The sequence below is a fragment of the Archocentrus centrarchus genome, chromosome 14, assembly GCF_007364275.1.
Source record: "Archocentrus centrarchus isolate MPI-CPG fArcCen1 chromosome 14, fArcCen1, whole genome shotgun sequence".
NCBI lineage: Eukaryota > Metazoa > Chordata > Actinopteri > Cichliformes > Cichlidae > Archocentrus > Archocentrus centrarchus.
In genome coordinates this window covers 25053646-25074854 of record NC_044359.1, presented here as the reverse complement: position 1 = coordinate 25074854, position 21209 = coordinate 25053646, and the positions used below count along the sequence as shown (strand labels likewise).

Below are 21209 nucleotides of genomic sequence, written 5' to 3'. Positions count from 1 at the left end.
TCAGGCTACTTTTAATAGATAAGCTTATTAAGGCATGCTGCTTTATAGAGGAGCTGTTTAACGCTGGGTCATCAGCTCTCGTATCTGACTAAAGTAATATGTTCTTAATTCAGAAAATAGAAGCATGTTGTAATTAACATTAATTACTCTTGCAAATAATGTTGTGTTTTGAAGAATGTGTGCGTAGGTGTGCGTGTGAAAAGTGGCTTTAGATGCAGATTAGTCGTCTCTATCGGCTCCTCTTTGTGAGTCCATAAAAGTAAGCGTTTTGTGTTTTCTCATAAGTGAAATCAGAGAGAAGGTTTAGTGTAAATTTGTATTCAGCCCTTGGATGGAAATAAGGATTTTACATTTTGTGCTGCATGGTTAAAACTGCTCAGGGCACTTATTTTTATTTTATTTTTTTTACACCAGACCTCAGATGAAAGATTTAGAACAAGACGGGCCTGCAGGTCTGTCAGCGGCCCGCGGCCTTCCTGCGCAGGCTGAGCAAGGTACCTGGGGACCCAGACGCTTTAAGGGGAGAGCGGCCCCCGCCTAAAGCTGCTGCAAAGGGTGGCAGAGCAATTCGCCGGCCTTTCATCTGCTGGGCTTTATACTGTGTGTAGTGCTGCTGCTGCAGGATACATGAACCCAGAGACCTGTGCAGATAGACAGATACAGATATAAATGCACAAACACACAACCTACAATTCCTACAATTTGTGCTTGGACATAAGAAATGTATCTGTCTTTAGACAGCGTGTCGTGGTTTCCACATACTGTTACATTTGCCCTGTCAATAATATCAGTTTTTGAGGAACAGAAAGGAGAGAAAATGATCCAAAATAAAGCTCTTTTAGATTTCAGCTGGATCACTCAGTTAAATAAGTTTTTGTGGGATAAATGTAAATAATGTTTCCATTCTCTTCTGTGTGTTTTGTGTTGGTCGACTACAAAGGGAAAGATAAATTTGGATCTCCGAGTGCTTCTCTCCCACACATCCGCTCCCCCATCCATCTCTTCTTCTGGGCTAATTGAATTAGTGCCCGGGTTAGCACTGTGTTCATTAAGCTAATGCTGTGTTGTTTACACACGGCTCATGCTGCAATTAAGCAGACTCCATTTTGGGTGTTGAACTTGTGCACACAGAAGATGCACTTCTCTTGTCTCTGGGAAAGTCATTTGTCTGATTCTCACACAACCCTTGACATCTTCTTCTCCTCCCTCCTCCACCACTGCAGAGCACTTTCAAGTTCAAGTCAGAGAGCGACATCCACTTGGCTGAGCACCACAAGCAGGTGTTGTATGATGGAAAGCTGGCCAGCTCCATCTCTTTCACCTACAATGCCAAGGCAACGGATGCCCAGCTCTGCCTAGAGTCGTCGCCCAGGGAAAACCCTTCCATCTTTGTCCACTCACCGCATGCACTCATGCTGCAGGTTAGTTTGGCTTGTTTCTTCTGAGCAAATGCGCACTGTAAATCACAGCCCACAGCTCTTGATTTTAGTAATGCATATATGAATGACTGAAGTGGAATGAAGTGATTGCTCCGTATGATTATCAAGGTAGTTTTTCACAGGCTGACTCACACTTGCCTCAATTGCATTTGTGAAAAATAAGTAGTATTTACCTTGCTTGGAGTGTACTGTAGATATAAGGGATTTCCCTAGTGGGAAATTACAGGTGATATTTAACAAAAAGAATATCAAACTCACAGATTTTGATTTTTGACAGGACTCTCAGCTCTTGGTTTTGCTCTCTTTGAAGTTTTGTGTAAGTAAATATCTTTTCAGATGTCCTTCATTCAAGGTTGATGGAGGTCTGCTCAGCTTTTTTTGTGTGTGTATTTCATCCTGATTTCTGAGAATTCCTTCAGTCGCTCAGGGTGTGAAAAATGCACCAGCCATTCAGGCAGCAAATTTCCTTTTTTGTAATTACGAGGGCACAAAGTGAGTCCTATTTTTTTAATGCAGTTAATTTATTTTGGGGGGGTCTTGCAGTCATTTTAATTTTATAACTTCAGTTCAGTGGTTTAAAACAGCTTAAAGTGGTGCACAGGTACCATTTACAGGGAAAGGAAATGCTCAGTTTGGGGAGAATTATTTCTAAATGAAATTTTGACTGGTCTTTTGTTTTGTTTTGTTTTTTTTAATAATTGCACTAATGTGTGTGAAAAGAAGTAAAGCTTCAATTACCATATGTGTAATAACCCTGGAGTGGCGAACAAGTTCTACAATGTTTTCTATTGTTAAGTCCATGTGTGAGAGCTGCTTGCTCTTTAATAGCAGTAAGTAAGCCTGTGATTTTAACTGTGTGAATATGTCACATAAAGTCAGCACTAACGTCTGTTTCCAACCCACAGGATGTGAAGGCTATTGTTACCCACTCCATCCACAGTGCCATTCACTCTATAGGAGGCATCCAGGTCCTGTTCCCTCTCTTTGCTCAGCTGGACTATAAACAGCTCAATGACAGCAGTGTGGACACCACTGTCTGGTGAGTGGTCTGCATAACCTGGTGGCTGAAAAGCATTGATATCAACAGTACAAATGATCTTTTCCACTATAGGAAATCAGGCTGAAGCATCAAAAAATTACACGTTTTGTTTGATACAGAATGCTGCAGCTGATCCTGGTAGGGATCCAGAAACAGACCAGGGAAAATGAAAAGAAGTAAATATAGACTATGAGTGATATTAGAGAAAGGTAAATGTTCTATGTGGGAGAACTGTCTTCCATCTAAAAGAACAACCTCGGTTATGCTGCAGGCTACAAAATAACTGATTATAGAGAGCGAAAGGAAGAAGAGCAAGGTGTTTTCCTCCAGAGCAATGAGTGATTTTTTATTTTTTTTTTTAAAAAGTCAACGTGTTTGTGTTCTTCTCGCTACAAAATTGCCCTGATACTGCTCACATGAGCCTCCATCCAGTTACATCCAGTATTGGGCAGCATCTCTACATCTCTATTAGTTGCAGTCAGATTATTATTATTTTTTTTAATCATTAAGAAAATGATAAGAAACAACAAAGCAACCTTCTTATTAAAAATATATGATGGGCTATGTGAATGTGGGTCTGAAGAGTGAAGAAGAAGCAAACATTTCTTGCCTCTGTGCTGCAACAGAAAACATATTTTTTTTGTCCCTTAGTGATTTTAATGCGGCACGGTGTGCGTTTATGTTGCAGTGCCACTCTGCTGGCGTTCCTGGTGGAGCTGTTGAAAAGCTCAGTGGCCATGCAGGAGCAAATGCTGGGAGGGAAAGGCTTTCTGGTGATCGGATACCTACTTGAGAAGGTCAGTACAAAGGCCTCCAGAAAAAAAGAGTTTGTGTTTATATGTGAGCTCCACTAAATTTTTTAAGGCCTTTTATAATACTATACTTAGATTTGTGCTTATCTGCTATATTCTCTGTTGCCAAATTGTATGTACAGCTTGATGAAGCTAATGTGGTCTAATGCAACAATATTTTGTCATTTGTGGTTCTGTTGAAATATTTTGCATAATACTGACAGGTGTTTTTGCCCAATACATGTGTCTCAGTAAAGGGTTACATAACAGAAACGTCTATCTGCACAATGAAATATAAAGGAGTTAAACAGCACTGAACCAGCATCTCTCCAATAACAGTTGAAACATAAGGCAACATTAAAGGTCTTTCATAAAGGCAACACTTATTGCAGGGTTGATGATGCTTCATCAATATTACAGAACTGTGCAAAAGTTCTGAGCCACCCCTCACTTCTTTATATTTTTCAGACTTTCTTGTAAATTTTTTAAGCAGTCTTGAGCGATAGTTCTCCAGGTTTTCTGGAGGTCTTTCAAAGCTTTTCTTTGGACATTTGCTGCTTTTTCACTCATTTTCAGTCCAGGAATGTTTTTCTTGTTTGTTTAAACCACTTAATGCTGACCTATGAATCATTCAAGCATAAAAAAGGCACCCAACTCAAAGGATGAACCAGGTCACATAACAGACAATTTCAGAACCAATTTCAAATGGTGTTTTTAGGCACTTTCCTAGCAGCCTGTCAGGAAAATACAGAATTTTCTCCCATTTCTTTAGTTGAATCTGCAAAAAATGCCAAATATAACACAGTTTTACTGAAGAAACAGTATCAGTTGAATCGTCTGTCAAGAAGCCATTCTTAATGAGGGGAAAAAGACTGAGGTATGCCAAAGAACTGGGGTGAAAATCAGTGGCAACAGGTGTGATAGAGTGATGAATCAAATTTGACCTTTTTGGCTCAAATTGTCATCAATATGTACAGAGGAGAGAGAGGGACAACAGTGAGTGTCTTCAGCCATCTGTAAAACATGGTCAACCTGGTGGTTGAGGGTTTACCATTCAGTACCATCTGCCGAGCAAATGACTGGCAACAAATCAGTGTTTCAGCATGACAATGATCCCAAACACACTTCCAATGCAGTAAAAGCATACGTGGATAGAAAAGCACACTGTGGAGCACTACCAGTCATGGATTGGCCTCCGCAAAGCCTGAAAGAAAGCTACCTAAGAGAATTCAGGGTGTGTTGAAGAATAAAGGTGGTCATACCAAATATTGACTTTCAAACTTGATGGAACCGTTCAAACTCATTTTTGTCTTATAATGTATAATATAATGTGTTTCCGTGTATGGTTAAATACATTGCTGCACCTGTTTCCCATTTTCCTAACAATACATGAAGAAATGAGGGGTGGTTCAAGACTTTTGCACAGCACTGTACTTTGAGTTTTTGAATGCTAAAACAGAATTTTGAACAGAGAGAGATTTATAGGCATCAGAGGCATCATGCAGCAGGTGATTGACTGTGTCCATAGTTGCACTGGCTATACTGTAGCATCTCTTGAAAAGCAAAGTAGGCTAAATAAAACCAATAATTTAAATGAAAGTGTTAGTGTGGCTGATGTGGTAGTTGTTACACTCATTTCAAATGTGGACACTGCATTAATGTTCTGACCATTGGTCTTACCCAGTTTTAAAGCATTTGGTGAAAAAAACAATAGTTTTATCATTATATATTATATCTTTTGGTTTAAAAAGTATGTCTGCATAGCTATTAAATCATAACTTACAAGTGCATGTTCTTTTTCTAGTCTTCACGAGTCCACATCACCAGGGCAGTACTTGAACAGTTCCTGTCCTTTGCCAAGTATCTGGATGGTTTACCTCATGGAGCGCCACTCCTCAAACAGCTCTGTGACCATGTCCTCTTCAACGCTGCCATCTGGATACACACCCCCGCCAAGGTCTGTTTATTTTCAAGCATTTCCTGAAAATGTGTGTGAGTGTGTTTTACATGACCTTGCTGCAAAAAAAATAAAGGTCTGAAGGCCTGTAAAACATAACAAGTGGAGGAAAAACAGAAACAGGAAAGCAAGAGAGAATATATTTTCTATTAGGTTTTATCTGAATTCGGGAAAAAGGGAGACATGTAAACATCATGAAACGAAGACGAAGGAGGGGCTGATATCTCACTGGCTTTTGCCCTTTACAGTATCATAATAAACTAGGATGGAAGACATGGAGGGAGGGGCTGGGAACATCGGACAGGAAAAGGACAGAACACGCGAGCGAAAGAAACAAAAAGAAAAAGTGACATTTAAAAAGACCTCGGGACACAGAGAGATGTGTTGTTTCCTCTTTTCCTTCTTACTGTGAACTAGATGTGGCATCCCTGCAGGGCCACTCAGCTCTTGCCTCCATTTATTTTCAAAACTTCCTAGCTCTCTGTCTTTTTCCCCCTGACCCTGAGAGCTGATTGGCTCCTGGGTGTAGTGGTGCACCCGAAGGCATCCTGGAGTAAAAAGCAGAAAACATGCAATCGAGCAGATGATGCTTCTCAGGAGACTCAGGAGTGAGTGAAAGTCAGAATCCAGCACAGTATAAACACAGTATATTGATCTTGGCTGTTATCTCAGAGCCATTCAAAGTGACTGAACTATGTGATTGCCTATTGGGTTTTTACCTCCAATTGAGTGCCATTGTAGGAAAGACAATAAATTCCCATTACATGATCATAATTCTGAAGGGTCACAATGAGAACAATGGAAGCATAATAAACACACTGAGCAGCGACGCACGCTGGAAATCTTTAAATCCTTTAATCTTACTTCCTCTGTATCATTCTGTCTCCCATTGAGTGTCATTATTTTCTACTTCTCGTGCATTAGTCTTACCTTCATTATTGGCAAAAACAGCCTCGGTCATGTTCAAGACTTAATGAAACACTTGAAGAAATCACTTCCGAATCGCTTCTCCCATCTCTCATAATGTATCCCTGGCTCACTTTGAGAAGAGCCTTTCTCCACCAACACCTCCTGGTAAGCACATTCCTTTCAGAGAGGGAGAAAGTATTATTTTTTTTTTTACAAACCATTGTTGTGTGTTGTGATGTGATCAAAGATTTTCATACTTATGTTCTGCTGAAATGGTTGTAAATTGCACCAGATAAACAGCTTAATGTGTGAAATGTAATATAATGAGGCCATTTAAGTCATCTGAGTGCACTCTCCATTCTAGATGAGCTGTGATGTGCTATGGTCAGGCACTGGCGCTCTGCTAATTTCATCCGTTTAAACAGACCTAACTCGTTAAGGCCGGTTCTTAGCATCACGGCCACTGTAATGAGCTCAAAGATTTGTGAGCGTACAGCACACACTCCAATCTATGAAAGTACGATGGAGAGGATTGGTTAGAGGAATATCAATGGGGGGACAAAAATGAAAGAAGGAAAAGGAGCAATTGGAGAGCGCACTCCTCAAATGTCAGCATTAGTGAGAAGCTCCTCAGATGAGGCTTGACAGCTTCAGGCACAGAAACATCAAAATAACACAAAGCAGAAAACACTGGTGCTTTTACTGGAGGGAAGTTTCCGCTGTGGCTGTCCTTTCACAGTTAAACTGCCTTTTTCATAAATGTCATAAACACAAAGTGATGATTTATTTCTCGCCCCAAACAATTTGTATTGGTCTGTCAACTTACACATGTAAGGATGGACGTATATACTGTATATGTATGTATTGAACATATTTTATGTATATACAGGTCCAGCTATCCCTGTACACATACTTGTCATCGGAGTTCATCGGCACTGCCACCATCTACACCACTATTCGCCGCATCGGCACCGTCCTGCAGCTAATGCACACTCTGAAGTACTACTACTGGGCAATCAACCCCCTGGAGTGTAGTGGAATCACCCCCAAAGGTCTTGGTATGTTCGCAGTGCACGCAATTTGCACACACAGAGATGTGCTCACTGTAAAAAGACAAGAGTGAAAAAGGAGGAATGACAGTCCCTTGGTCTACACACACACACACACACTCATAGTGTTTCCGTTACTTCACCACTAGGAACTCAAAGACACAATCACACACACACACTCACTGACCATTGATAAATTGTGGCCAATTTTAGGGTTCAGTATCTGGTCCAAGGACAGTTTGTGATGTGAACTGAGCCACAGCTGCCTTGGCTTTTTTTAATTCATTTGTCAGATTGCCATCCATCCATCCTCTGTGATGATTATATATAAACATGGAGCTGCCACATCACACAACTAATACAGTAAAACCACAGCTGAACTGGTGTATTGCCTTAGTTCAGTTTACAGACTTAACTTTCTTCTATTAATACCTGACCAGTTAAAGGCTTCCAGTTGTCGATCTGTCTAACGTGAGTTTTTTTTTTTTTTTTAAATGTTTGCTCTAAATCTGCATTATTTCTGCAATAATTGTTATATTTACACGCTTGATAATGATTTCTTTCTTTCCTTGGTTGCTGTTAAAGCACTTTGCCTCCTGCCCTGTGGCGCTGTTGTCTCAGTTAACAAATGAATTTCACGCTTGTCATAAAAATGGAGAGTAAATAATTTAGAGCTAAGACAGAAAAGATTTGCTCTAATATACAGTAAGATATTCTTTCCTTAAAACCTGACAGTCACCCTTTTGAATCACATCAGTTAAACATTTAAACTTAAACATTTAGGCATTTAAACTGCTCTTATTTGCTCTTAAAATCATGAATATGTGGGATTTAAAGAGTGTTATCTTTCACAATTATGAACTTCCTGTTGACCTTTTTAATTTGATTTTTATTGTGCTGTAATTTTGTGCGCTAGTGATTTTGTTAAAAGATGGGGTTTAAAAAAATTGCAGCTCGAGCGGTTTTTAAATTGTGAGTTTTTGCTGACAGTTGAAAACTGAAGATCACCTGAAAATCTGAATACCTGCTTAATAACTTTAAATGAGCGTGCAATTTGCAGTGACACCTTCCCCATAGTCACCTTAAATAGTTAAAACTATTTTAACCCCCAAGGAAACCCATTCCATGAAGCTCTCTATGTACTGTTCTTGAGCTAATCTGAAGGCCACATGAAGTTTGGAGGTCTGTAGCGATTGACTCTGCAGAAAGGTGGCGACCCATTCTTTCTCAAATGTTTGTAGAAGCAGTCTGCATGCCTAGGTGCTTGGTTTTATACACCTGTGGCCATGAAAGAGATTGTAACACCTGAATTTAATTATTTGGATGGGTGTGTGAATACTTTTGGCAGTACAGTGCATAAAGACTTACTGTAAAAAATAAGCTTATCGTGCCCAAACATTAAATCTTTGTACTAAAATGTACATTTTAGTAAGAGATCTACATTATGGGGACCTTCTTTTGGTCCCCAAAAAGGATGCAGGCCCCCACAGTGTGAAACAGATTTATGTCCCTGCAGTATGAGTGGTGCATGTCGCCACACACACAAACATGCATTATGGCTTTTCCCTTAACAACCATTGGAGTTTATGGGGATAGCTGAGCAGCCCCATGGTTCACTTGTTTCTGTGTATTTAAGAGTGAAAAAGATGATTTCAGAAACAGACACTGCATGTTCTCTTTTCTAACAACTGCTTTCTAACAACAATCTTTTATATTTCCTGAAATGTAACCACACCTTGTGCTTCCTGTGAATGCAGTGTGTTTCAAAGCAGATCTCTCAAAGATTTGTCCATATTAAAAAAAAAAAAAAAAAAAAAAAAAGCAAACTTATCTATTTCAAACCCACACAGGACCACATAAGATATTCAATTTTCGCCTGCCTTTGTAAGGGAGCAGAGAACAGTGAACAGTGCTAACACAGCAACCGCTGTCACGCACTATAGCAGCAAAAGGTCGAAGGAAGCCTCACACTTTAATCAACCTCTCCTTTTGCCCGGGACCCTCTGCTGACTATGAGTATGCATCCCATGTCTCCATGGTAACAGACATGTGATTGGCAGATCCAAGGGAGCTTTTGGAATTTCTAATCAAGTGGCTGTCTGGCTTCTTTTCTGTTTGGCGATATTACTGTTTGCCTGCTGGGATTTAGCCCCATAAAAAAACCCCACAGATAACAGTATAGTAGTAATTAGCCTCAGACACATTCTTACTGTAGTTCAAAGCTAAAAGCTGCTAGTTGTGGTTTAAAAGCCTGCAAATGTATGCACTTGACTATGCTGTATGAATGTGATATGCACTCATTTGCATAGCAATGGACAGATATGTTGATCGTACCATGAGCTTTGTGGATAAAAATACATTCAGCTATACTAGGAATGGGCTTGAATCCCAGTTGCAGGGATAATTTTGTATTATTAGTATTTTTCTTTTCTTCTTCTTTTTTTTTTTTTACCTTGCACCAGCTTTGGATCATGCTTGAAACACCAAATTCTTTTTACCATGTATTTTACAAAGAACTGCATTAGGTAGTGGTTGAAACTTGATTTCAGGACCAAGAAAAGAGAGGGTAGTCTGCCTAATAAAACCTCTTGGGCCTTTTACTCTTAAATTGCTTTTGAGCTGTGCAGCGAATATACATGTGTTAGCAGACGGCATCTGATTATTGTTGAGTAAAAAAAAGGGGGACCTAAATTAATTGCACTCACTGGACACTTTAGGTACGCCTTGTTAGTACTGGGTTGGAGCTCCTTTTGCCCTCAGAGCTGCCTTAATTCTTCGTGGCATAGATTAAACAAAGTGCTGGAAACATTTCTCAGAGAATTTGGTTCATATTGACATGATAACATCACATAGTTTCTACAGATTTTTTGGCTGCACATCCATGATGTGAATCTCTTGTTCCAGTACATCCAAAATGTGCTCTATTGGATTGAGATCTGGTGACTGTGGAGGCCGTTTGAGTACAGTGAACTCACTGTCGTGTTCAAGAAGCCAATTTGAGATTATTTGAGCTTTGTGGCATGGTGTGTTATCCTGCTGGAAGCAGCCATTAGAAAATGGGAACAGTGTAGTCATAAAGGGATGGATATGGTGTCTAACAATACTCAGGTATTCTGTGGCATTTCAACCTTACCCAGTTGGTACTGATGTTGGTATTAAGGGGCCCAAAGTGTGCCACGTATGCGCCACACCATTATACCACCAGCAGCCTGTTGATACAGTTTCAGCTCCATTCTAGATGAGCTGTGATGTGCTACAGTCAGGAAGTGGCACTCTGCTAATTTCATCCGTTTAAACAGCCCTAACTCGTTAAGGCCGGTCCTTAGCGTCACACCCACTGTAATGAGCTAAAAGATTTGTGAGCGTACAGCAAGGCAGGGCAGAACCATGTTTTCATGCCAAATGCTGACTCTACCATCTGAATGTTGCAGCAAAAATGGAGACTCATCAGACTAGGCAAGTTTTTTCCAATCTTGTCCTGTCCAATTTTGGTGAGTTTGTGCAAAGTGTAGCCTCAGTTTCCTGTTCTTAGCTGACAGATGTGGCATCCAGTGTGGTCTTCTGCTGCTGTATTCCATTTGCATTCAGAGATGCTCTTCTGCGCTTCTTGGCTGTAAGGAGTGGTTACTGTTACCTTCCTATCAGCTCGAAGCAGTCTGGCCATTCTCCTCTGACCTCTGGCATAAAGAAGGTATTTTGGCACTGAGAACTGCGGCTCACTGGATATTTTCTCTTTTTTGGACACTTCTCTGTACGCCCTGGAGATGGCTGCATGCAGGAAAATCAAGAACGATGCTGCGTGCCAAGTTTCTTAAATCACCTTTCTTCCCCATTCTGATGCTTGGTTTGAACTTCAGCAGGTCAGCTTGGCCACGTCTACATGCCTGAATGCATTAAGTTTCTGCCATTTGATTGACTGATTAAATATTTGCGTGAGGAAGCAGGTGTACCTAATAAAGTGACCAGCCTGATTTTTTTTTTTTTTTTTTTTTTTTTATTATTATTCAGCTTTTTTCTTCATGTTTAAAGCCTCATTCAGCCAACTCCAGGGATTTTGTTCTATGTACTGTGTGTTAATTGTCTTAAAGCAGGCAAATCTTGAGGAAATTCATTTTATTTTTAGATTAAATCAGTATGTGTGTGTAGTTGCTGCAAAGGGCCCAAAGTCAGAGCAAACTCACACCTCTTTGTCTCCCGAAAGGTTGCCATTATCGGGTTAGAATAAAAACGACTCATTTGTTATCATAAATTAGACTAGATAAAACTGTGGAGCCAGATTAGGAGCATTAAAAGAAGAAAATTAATTTCAAAGAGCTAGAGATGATAATTAAACCTGCCCCAGAAAAGCCGTTTCAAAGAATATAAGCTTTATTCAAGGCCTCTGTTGGCAAAAGCGCTTTAAAAAGAAGGTTACGCTCACCTGCTTTCACCTGGTCATTTAATGCAGAGCAGCGGGGTAAACATGATGGATGGTCAGTGTCACCATTCAGGCTACATGCATCAGCTTGACAGATAAGGATGAAGGATCGCAGTGGATTGTTTCAGTGTCATGTTTTGGCTTTGTGAAGTGCAGGAAAAAAGACTGGAACACGTACACACTCGTATGATTGAAGGGTAGCAGAGCATGACAAAGAAATGGAGGGACAGGCTTCATATCATCTTCCTTTCACACCCTCAGCCTTTTATGTTTCTCTGAGCTTACTTCCGCTGGCTAAGCAGCAATGGGTCAAATCTCGCTTCTGAGAGGACGTAGCGCTTTCTGTTCAGTTTACAATAAACACTGTTTACAATAGCATTACACTCCCTTTGAGGAATACATAAAAAAAAAGAAAAAAGGATAGTTTCAAACAGCCTGACACAGCAAAGTGTGTAGTGACAAATGCACACAAACTGGACATCATAAATGTTTATTGGTTCTAATAAACTGAACCAATCTCTGTTGGGAGTGATGAGGACACATAGCATTTGAGGTTTATTGGGCTGCATTGTGAGTGTTTGTTTGTTAATGACATCAGTTGAAGAGTAGTCGAGGAAAATGGAGAATAAGTAAAAAAAGTAGAGAAAGAAAAAGTGAACTTTCTGTGACTGCAGAGGGGCCATAAAAGGATAAATGCCCTTGTTTTTGAAGGGTGAGTCTTATATCACTCTTGTTTTGATCTAAATCAATGCAGCTTTTAGACTGTTTGGCACTGCATTCCATTAGCTAGTTATTTGGCAGCTATTTTGAGCCTATTCATCACGGCCATAAGCTTCAACTGTATCTGATGTACACATTAAACGCTTAAGAAAAAAAGAAAAGAATGAAATGTAGTTGCATCAATGAAAATTCAATGCCATCATCAGTTGTCAGTTTTTGTCTAATCGTTTTAAAAGTGACAGAGTTTTGAAGCCTTGATGCAGCTAAATGTCAGAATAAACAAACACTGTAGCTGGAGGGAGGCAGTGGAGAGGGGTGTGTGTGTGTGTTAAAGGTACAGTTCACACCAAAATCCATTACACATAGTTTTCCTGTGACCTTCAGTGCTTCTTAGCCATCTAGATTGTTGTGGTATTAGTTGCCCAGTTCTAGAGGAACAACCCAGGAACCACCAAGGCTCAAGCCTGCGATGAACTGTGGAAATTGCTGTAACACCAGTGTCACTGTCCACAGCGAAGCAAGTTTTACATCACCATGTACTGAGAGGGTGCCAACCAAGAAAGAAGCCCCTGCCCCCAAATCAATAATATTGGAGTTTTAAATCACCAAATACCAGTATTGGTCGGGTTCATCTATCTGTGACGAGAGGCTTGTTAAAATGATTGGCATTCCCCTCCGTTGAACTGTGATGTTGGCTAACTGTACACTTCCCTTGGTTGGCAGGTGTAGCTTGGTAGAAAGAAAATAAGCTGTATACAACAAGGGAATGAGCAGACACCATTTCCTGCTCACCCCCTTAAGTAGATGTCCACATGTCAGGATGCTGAAATGCTTCACTATGTGCAGCAAAATTATGGCAATTTTCAATCACTCAGTTGGGGGTCAGTGCAGTGTAGTTTGCTGTGGTCTGCTGGTGGAGCAGCATCGGGGCAGGGGACAGACTGAATAAACTGATCAGGAAGGCCGACTCTGTGATTGACTGCAAACTGGGCACTTTTGAAGCTGTGATGAAGAGGACCGAACAAACTTATCCATCAGGGGCAATCCTGACCACCCTCTGCACCACTTACTGGTGAGGCAGCAGAGCACCGTTCTCAGACTGATTCAGCTCCACTGCCACAGATACACATACCACATGCTATCACCCTCTATAACACAATCTATCTGTCTGGCAGGAAGGCATCAACCAAATATTATTATTATTATTATTAATATTATTGTTGTTGTTAATTTCAGCTGTTGTAAGAAAAGAATTTCCCAAATATGGGATAAATAAAGTATTTCTCATGAGTCTGCTCACAGCAGTGTTTATTTGGAATAACTGGTGCTCGATTTCTAAAGAGAGACGTTGATGCTGAGTTTTGCAGCTCTTTGAACACCACAATGCAAGTGTCATTTAGATGGATAAATAGCACCACAGGCCAGAGTAAACACTCGAATGCTTAATTTTGGGGGTGAACTGTCCTATTAAAGAACACATTTGCTAATAGAGGTCTGTGTCAATTGAATGGACGAGTCATGGCAAAGTGGAGGTGAGTGCTTTAAGAATGCAGCCGATTTCAGACCCACATGAGAAATGCCTTGTGCTATGCGTCAGATGCTTTTGTGTTTTTAGCTTGATTATCTCTGTGTAAACCACCACAGCAAACAACTGATCGAGTGCCAAAGCTATAAAGTAGATACAGTGGATTACAGTGGTTGTTTGGTTTGGATCATGTGGACCATCAATCACATTTTTGTGAATTACTGTGTCTTTGCTGTAATACGTTAGATTAGTACAATCATAAAATACCCAAATTGCCACTAGAGTTAATGACAGTGATTTACGATCCTATAGCAGAGAGAGAGTGTATATGTGTGTGTGTGTGTGTGTGTGTGTGCTTGTGTTAACATGTTTTTCTCCGCTCTCCAGGAAGCCTAATAAAATCCAATATCAGTAAACACTAGGGCACAGCGGCAGGCTTATTAAGCCGATCATTATCGAGTATAAAAATGTATTTTTAACAGGAAATTAATTTTGTGTCTGTGTGTCTTTGTTTAGATGGACCACGACCATCCCAGAAGGAGATCATCTCACTCAGAGCCTTCATGCTCCTCTTCCTCAAACAGCTCATACTCAAGGTAAAATGAGAGAAACTGATTACCGTGATCTTCATCGTGTATTTTAAGATCCAAGAAATCACTTTTTTTTTTCCTATTATGCTCTCTGTTGTTTTTCCTCCTGGGGACTCCTGGCTTAATCTAAAATGTGTGTGTGGAGAATGCCATTATAGATCTGCAGCGTGAATAAAACACTGTAGCTTTTGTGTTTGTGTGCTCCAATATTGATTTGTTCCTGCATTTGTGCGCGCGTGTGTAAAGAGGTTGTTACCGCTTCATGGTAAAAATGCAGCCAGGAACAGAGTTAATGAAGTGATGTGAGGTTAATAAGAAGTAAAAACAACAGGAGATCACAAGTGTTTTCGTGAATGTCTGTTTTTCGTAGGATCGGGGCGTGAAGGAGGACGAGCTGCAGAGCATTCTCAACTATCTACTGACCATGCATGAGGTAAATGCTAAATTCTGTATTAAAATAGACACCGAGAGAGGGCAAAAGAGGGAAACGGAGAGACTATGAGAGCGGTTGAGTGGCGCTGGTGGCAAAATGTGCATTATAATTTGTGGGCTGAAGTTATGGTCCACTTAAACGAGTGAGAGTGTGAGTCAGCTTCAGGGCTGTGACAGCATGAAAAATGGAGCAACAGTGGACTGAACAGAATGTACTCTTCTGTAACAATTATATCTATTCTTGCTCTGAAATACCACCTGCTATTCTGTAATCCACCCCTCTGCGTCCACCCCTACAACTCTGTCTTTGTCCTTTTAACCCTCCATGCGTCTGTCCCACCGGGCTTTCTCCATCGCACCTCCTTCATCTTTCTTTTCTTTGCAGGATGAGAATATTCACGACGTGCTCCAGCTCTTAGTGGCTCTCATGTCGGAACACCCGGCATCCATGATCCCCGCATTCGACCAGAGGAATGGCATAAGGTGAGTGCTGCCCACACATCTGCATGCACATCAAAAAGATTTTGCACAGCACGAGAACCTGAAAAAATTAGTTTATGGTTAGATCTGTGTATGTCTTATACAACAGGCAACATTACACATAAAAAAAATCAAAAACACTATATTATTTATAGTTTACACTTTATTATTTATGTTTTAATAAATAATATGTTGTAATTTATTATAACATGGAAAATTAATAATTTAGTAAAAACAGATGATATTCATTCAGAAAAAGGGGACTATCTTACACAAATTAAAATTTCTTTAAATCACAAAACAGTTTCATTATAGCCTACACATTTCTTATCATTGTTTCTATTTGGACTTTCTGTGCTGTTGACAAACAGAGTAGGACTGGTCGATGTTGTTTATATATTGAAAATGGGTATTTTAGGTGATTCTTGCCAGTTTGCTGCTTGTGGACATAAATGAGATTTTGTTGTGAAATTAAAACAATAGGATGCTTTCATAAGGTTTTATAGAACCATAAAGGTTAAAAATTGGCCCTTTGCTTTGCCAGGCAGCGTGATGCGTCATAATATATCATGCATAATTCAGCTTTTGTGGATATAAATTTGATGTTATTGTCATGAAATAAAATTATATATGAGGCTTTTTTAAGGTGATATGGGTGCATAAATGCTAAAAATGGGTCATTTTAGTAAAACTGCTGCAGCAAACATGTGGACCTACCTGCTGTGGTGACCCCTTGTGACGAGGGAGTAGCTTTATAGTAAAATGTTTAAGAGCAGGTCAGACCAGAACAAACATACATCACCAAGGGTTCTGATCTGACCTGCTGAATGACTTTGCAGTGTGAAAATTGCAGAAAATTAGGCTGTCATTGTTTCACTTTTACACCAATAAGAATTACATTGCAAATTGCTCAGAAAGGAAAGGAGTCAGAGGTCAGAATCATCATCAGTTTGTCTCCTTACTGACAGATATTACCCATTACCACACCGAGTAAGGTGGTAGGCGGTAAGATGTGTGACTTTGGTTTATAAGAGTTTCTTTGTTAACAGAAAAAAAACTGAGATGTATTGTTGTAATTACTAGAGCCTGACTGATAGAGGATTTTAAAGGCAAATACCAATATTTGGTGATTTTAAAAATCTGATCAGCTGTTTGTTTTTTATTTGTTTTTCTTTCAGACACACAAATCATAAACAGATTTCCCCAACATTTGTAGCTGTGTATGAGTCCTAATATAATCTGGCAGAGCAGTTTAAAAAGAATCTTGTTTTATTGTCACATCAAGTTGTAGATCACTCATTTACGCCGTGCCCAGATCAGCTGGTTTTGTTTGTGGCATTGCAAACAAACATATGTGCCCTGTAGTGGACAAAGTGTGCAGCGTCAGCACTCATGATTCGATTGTTTCTCTCTCATCTTAACTTAAATTTTCATTTATCGGCTGTTATAAATGCTGATACTGATCTAGGGGCAAATAGCTAATATCGCCCCGCTCTAGTAATTACTCTGTCAGGCTGTTCTGCTCACTGTCATTAAATGTGAGCGTTTTCACAATGAGCTGCTTCACACCAAAAACAAAAGAAAGGGAGAAAAATTTTCTGGTTTTTGAGATATTTATTTTATTTTTAAACCTTTGTCTCAAACAGTGAAAGCTTTAGACATGTTTGACTTTTGGATTTTAAATTTAGCCAATACCATTAGTTTCATTGTTTAACTGAGAGAAAATTGTCAGCCTCTAGTTTCACTATATGATGCTTCTAATAATAAAAAAGATTCCTGTGTTTTTTTTTTTTTTCCACCGTGGTTTTATGCAGAGAAATAAATGCTCTACATGTTCAGGTGAAATACTGATGTGATACATACACGGAGTAGCTTGAACCAAGCAGCCTGATTTTTCAAAGACGGCCTCTCGCTGTGCTTGTAATTCCCCCAAAGCACAACGAAACATGGATGTCTTTTTGGTTGCTATGGTAACTCTTCTGTTGCTAGAGAGCTAGTTGCAAACTGCGGTTTGTTCTCTTTTTGTTTTGATGTAATGTGTGTACACTTCTTTGAAGAAAATGCTTCAGTCAGCGCTCAAGTTGTTAACTGTGACTTTTAAGAATGTTTGCTGAGTGTCAGGAAGCAGGATTTTACTACACACTGAAGAATCCCTGATTGTTTTTCTTTTTTTTTTTTTTTTTAATCACAAGTATTATAACTCCCTGTCTGACCTGTGGCCCTGTTTCACATGTTACAGGGTGATCTGCAAGCTCCTGGCCTCTAAGAGTGAGAGTATCCGGGTCCAGGCCCTCAAAGTTCTGGGCTACTTCCTCAAGCACCTTGGTCACAAGTCAGTACCTCATTCTGTGTTGGAACTTTCCTGGTGTACTTCCTTTGTGTGATTTTTTTTTTTTCAGCAGCACTGAAGTGAGGGAGCACTTACTATTTCCCTCGAATCTTTTTATGTTTTAAAACTAAAACACAAAAAGTGCTGCATCAGTAGAGGCAGATGGAGATGTGCCACATGCACTGTAGGTGTGAGTGTGAGGAAAGACACTGCAGTAAAAACTACAACAGTCTCTGCTGAGCCTTAGGAAGACTGTTTGTTTGTGTGTACACCAAGATAATGTCCTCATCATCATGTCTAGGCGGAATAATCCTTTTGACAGTGTGCACTGGCAGGGAGGTGGAACCTTGATGAGCAGCAGTGAAGGCTGAGGGATTTATTCATCCCATGTGACAGCCGCGCCTCTCGCTGCCTGACATGAGAGCAGGCTGCCATAATGCACCTGTGCCCTGCACCATCAGCCCCCCGCCTACTTAACATCTGCTTTAGCCAAACATCCTGTAGGGCTGCCTCTTTCAGTCTACATGTCATTTCGGTGCATATGGAAATTTAATATTTATCCTAAGCGCACATCATTGTTAAATTAAATAGTAAAGCCAGTCATGCATACTTTTGCATACAAAAATGTATATTCTTAAATACACTGAATATTAGTTATTTGCATGTAATTTCCTGTCCTAATTTCTCAGTAAAAAAAAAAAAAAAAAAAACGAGGGTTCTGCTATAATAACATCTTAAAAGCCAGTGGCATTTTGAATAAACGGAGATCTCGCCCTGAACTTTTCTAGACATTTCCTGGACGAACTGCATGTGAGAATGCAAATGCCTGATGTAGCCAGAACGAACTCCCAAAAGTTCATGTGGTGTCCACTGTAAGAGCAGTGTAGGTAACTGTCAAATAAGTACACTATTACCACTGTGTTTCTTGGGGACAGTTTCTTGAAGCTTGACTCAATGTGCATCTGCTCATAGAAGGCAGATGGCTTACTTTCATTAAATAATACAGTAAAGTACACTGCACAAGTCTAGAGCCATCTCTTGTGTCTTTATATTTTGCTTCGAAGGAGCCAGACTGACCTATGAATTATTCAAGCATGAATAGGCACCTAGCTCAAAGGAAGAATTGGTGTTGTGTCTACACATAACAAGCAATTTAGCAAAGAACCAATATTAAATTGTATCTTTGGACAATTTATTACTAGCAGCCTGCTGCAAAATACATTGTTCTTTAGTTGAATATATGAAAAATGTCAACGATAGAAAATAGTACCAACAAGGTGATTCCCAAAGAGCTATTAGCCAAAAACTTGGCATATCTCAGCATGATGTGCAGCATGACAAAAGAAGAAGTGGCAGACCTAAAAACTATCTACAGCAGATGAACAGTATCTGAATGTCATGTCCTTTAGAAATAGAGAAACTTAGAAAACCAAATTTGACATTTTTGGTTCAAAACCTCATCGAGATGTGCGGAGGAGGTCAGAAGAGAGGCAGAACATCGAGTGTCTGTAAAACACAATGTAGGCTCTGTCATGGTTTGGGGCCGTATTTCAGCCAGTGGTGTTGGGGACCTTTTCAAAATCGATGGAATAATGAATACAGAAAAGTACGGTCAGATTTTGTTCCATCACGTAATACCATGTAGAAAGTGTCTTCACTTTTCAGCATGACAGTGATCCCAAATACACTATCAGTGCAGTAAAAGCATACCTGGATAGAAAACCACATAGTGTAACCCTGTCAGTCATGGATCGGCCTCGAACCTCAATGTTACTGATACAGTGTGGTGGCAAAAGTAGCCAACATTCAAAGAAGAGCTTTAAATGTCCTTTAGGAAGCCTGGAGAACTGTTCCTCAGAGAGTTCAAAATAAAGGTGATCACACCAAATACTGACTTTCAAGCTCATTAGAACTGTACAGACTCTGTTTTTGTCTTATATAATATATTTCCATGTATGTTTCAGTACATTGCTGCACCTGTTTCCTATTTTCCTAACAAAATATAAAGAAAGAAAAAGAAAGGGGTGGCTCAAGACTAATACCATCTTCTATAACACCCTGCCAGGCTGGGTAACAGCTTCTTGGCTAAAGTTACACTAAACTTATATAGACATGCCTTGTTATGACACAGGGGTATATAAATGATGCTTTTATTTATAAGCAATTTTGTGCTGAGTTAATTTCTTTTTTTAAGCAAAATTGGAAGTTTGTCAAAACCAGCTTCTATAAATGAGAGCATGTTTTGGAAAACATTTAGAAAAATGTTATTTCAAAAATATTATGGTAGCTAAGTGACTTGTTTTATTCATTGTGTATCTGTGCATGATTAAGTCCTGCAAAGACTTTGGTTAGGAATATAAAGGCGCTTCAAGCATTATTCATTTAATTCAATTTGAAAAAATACTTAGAAGTTATTCATCCCTGATTTCTGAGCCTGTCAAGTTTAAACCCTCTTATAAGCACAATTTTCACCCACTGGCAATGTAACTAATAAAAGTTAATTATTCACAGCCATATGAGCATTGCCCTGGTGTCTCCTGCAGTGTCGTCCTATTGTTAATGCCTCTTGTTAATTTCTCTTGTTGGTATTCAGTTCTTATCCTCTCTGGTCCCATCAGAACTGACAGGGCCACATGGTGCCACCTGCCAATATCAGACCGTCACCCGGTCAGCGACAATCAGTGTCAGTTTCAGCTGTCATAAAGCCCTTACAAATGTGTGTGTTTGTTTCCCTGCAGGAGAAAAGTTGAGATCATGCACACACACAGTCTGTTCACGCTGCTGGGAGAGAGGCTGATGATGCACACCAACACCGTCTCTATCACCACCTACAATACTCTGTATGAGGTGGGTGAATGTCAATAAATGTGTGGGAATCACAATAATTTCCATGAAGTCATCAGATTTGAGTTGTCAGGATCCAGGTGTTTATATTTTAATGACCACTGTATAAATCTTCTGTCTGTGCAGATTCTGACTGAGCAGGTCTGCACTCAGGTGGTTCACAAACCACATCCAGAGCCTGACTCCACTGTCAAGATCCAGAATCCCAGTAAGTGCAGAAAAGTTTTAACTCGCATCTCTGTCTCTCTGTGGTCTTTCGTCTGCCAGTAATGCACTGTTTTTTCTTCTTAATGCGAGTAAACAAACAACAAAGCATGACTTGAAAAGTTGACACTGCTGCCATCTTCCACTTCTTGATCTCATTCCAAATACTTAAATATTTGCTTCCCCTTCTCTCTCATCTTGTTCTTCTTCTCTTACCTTTACTTGGTTTTCTTTTACCTCACACCCAGTGATTCTGAAAGTGGTGGCCACCTTGCTGAAGAACTCCAGTCCCAGTGCTGAGCTGATGGAAGTCAGGAGACTTTTTCTTTCTGACATGATAAAACTCTTCAGTAACAGCCGTGAGAACCGCCGGTAAAAGCACACAAATCACTGCACCTGCGCTTATTTGGCCGCATGGCATTAGCTTCTCACAGTGGCTTTTATTTTGAAATTAATCTCGTGCTACAGCCCATCTCACATCCTC

General features: G+C 39.9%; 1 protein-coding gene across 1 annotated transcript in view; it reads left to right on the top strand.

Annotated features, from left to right (window-relative positions):
- The window catches only part of nbeaa (neurobeachin a), a 111055-nt gene that overhangs the window by 54342 nt on the left and 35504 nt on the right, over nt 1-21209 (top strand). The window contains exons 9-20 of the mRNA XM_030745791.1: nt 1224-1421; nt 2345-2478; nt 3167-3275; nt 5074-5226; nt 7025-7193; nt 14363-14442; nt 14807-14869; nt 15254-15351; nt 17588-17680; nt 20416-20524; nt 20648-20729; nt 20974-21097. Of these exons, the coding sequence (XP_030601651.1) occupies nt 1224-1421; nt 2345-2478; nt 3167-3275; nt 5074-5226; nt 7025-7193; nt 14363-14442; nt 14807-14869; nt 15254-15351; nt 17588-17680; nt 20416-20524; nt 20648-20729; nt 20974-21097 (1412 nt within the window). The remainder of the gene's footprint in view (nt 1-1223; nt 1422-2344; nt 2479-3166; nt 3276-5073; nt 5227-7024; nt 7194-14362; nt 14443-14806; nt 14870-15253; nt 15352-17587; nt 17681-20415; nt 20525-20647; nt 20730-20973; nt 21098-21209) is intronic.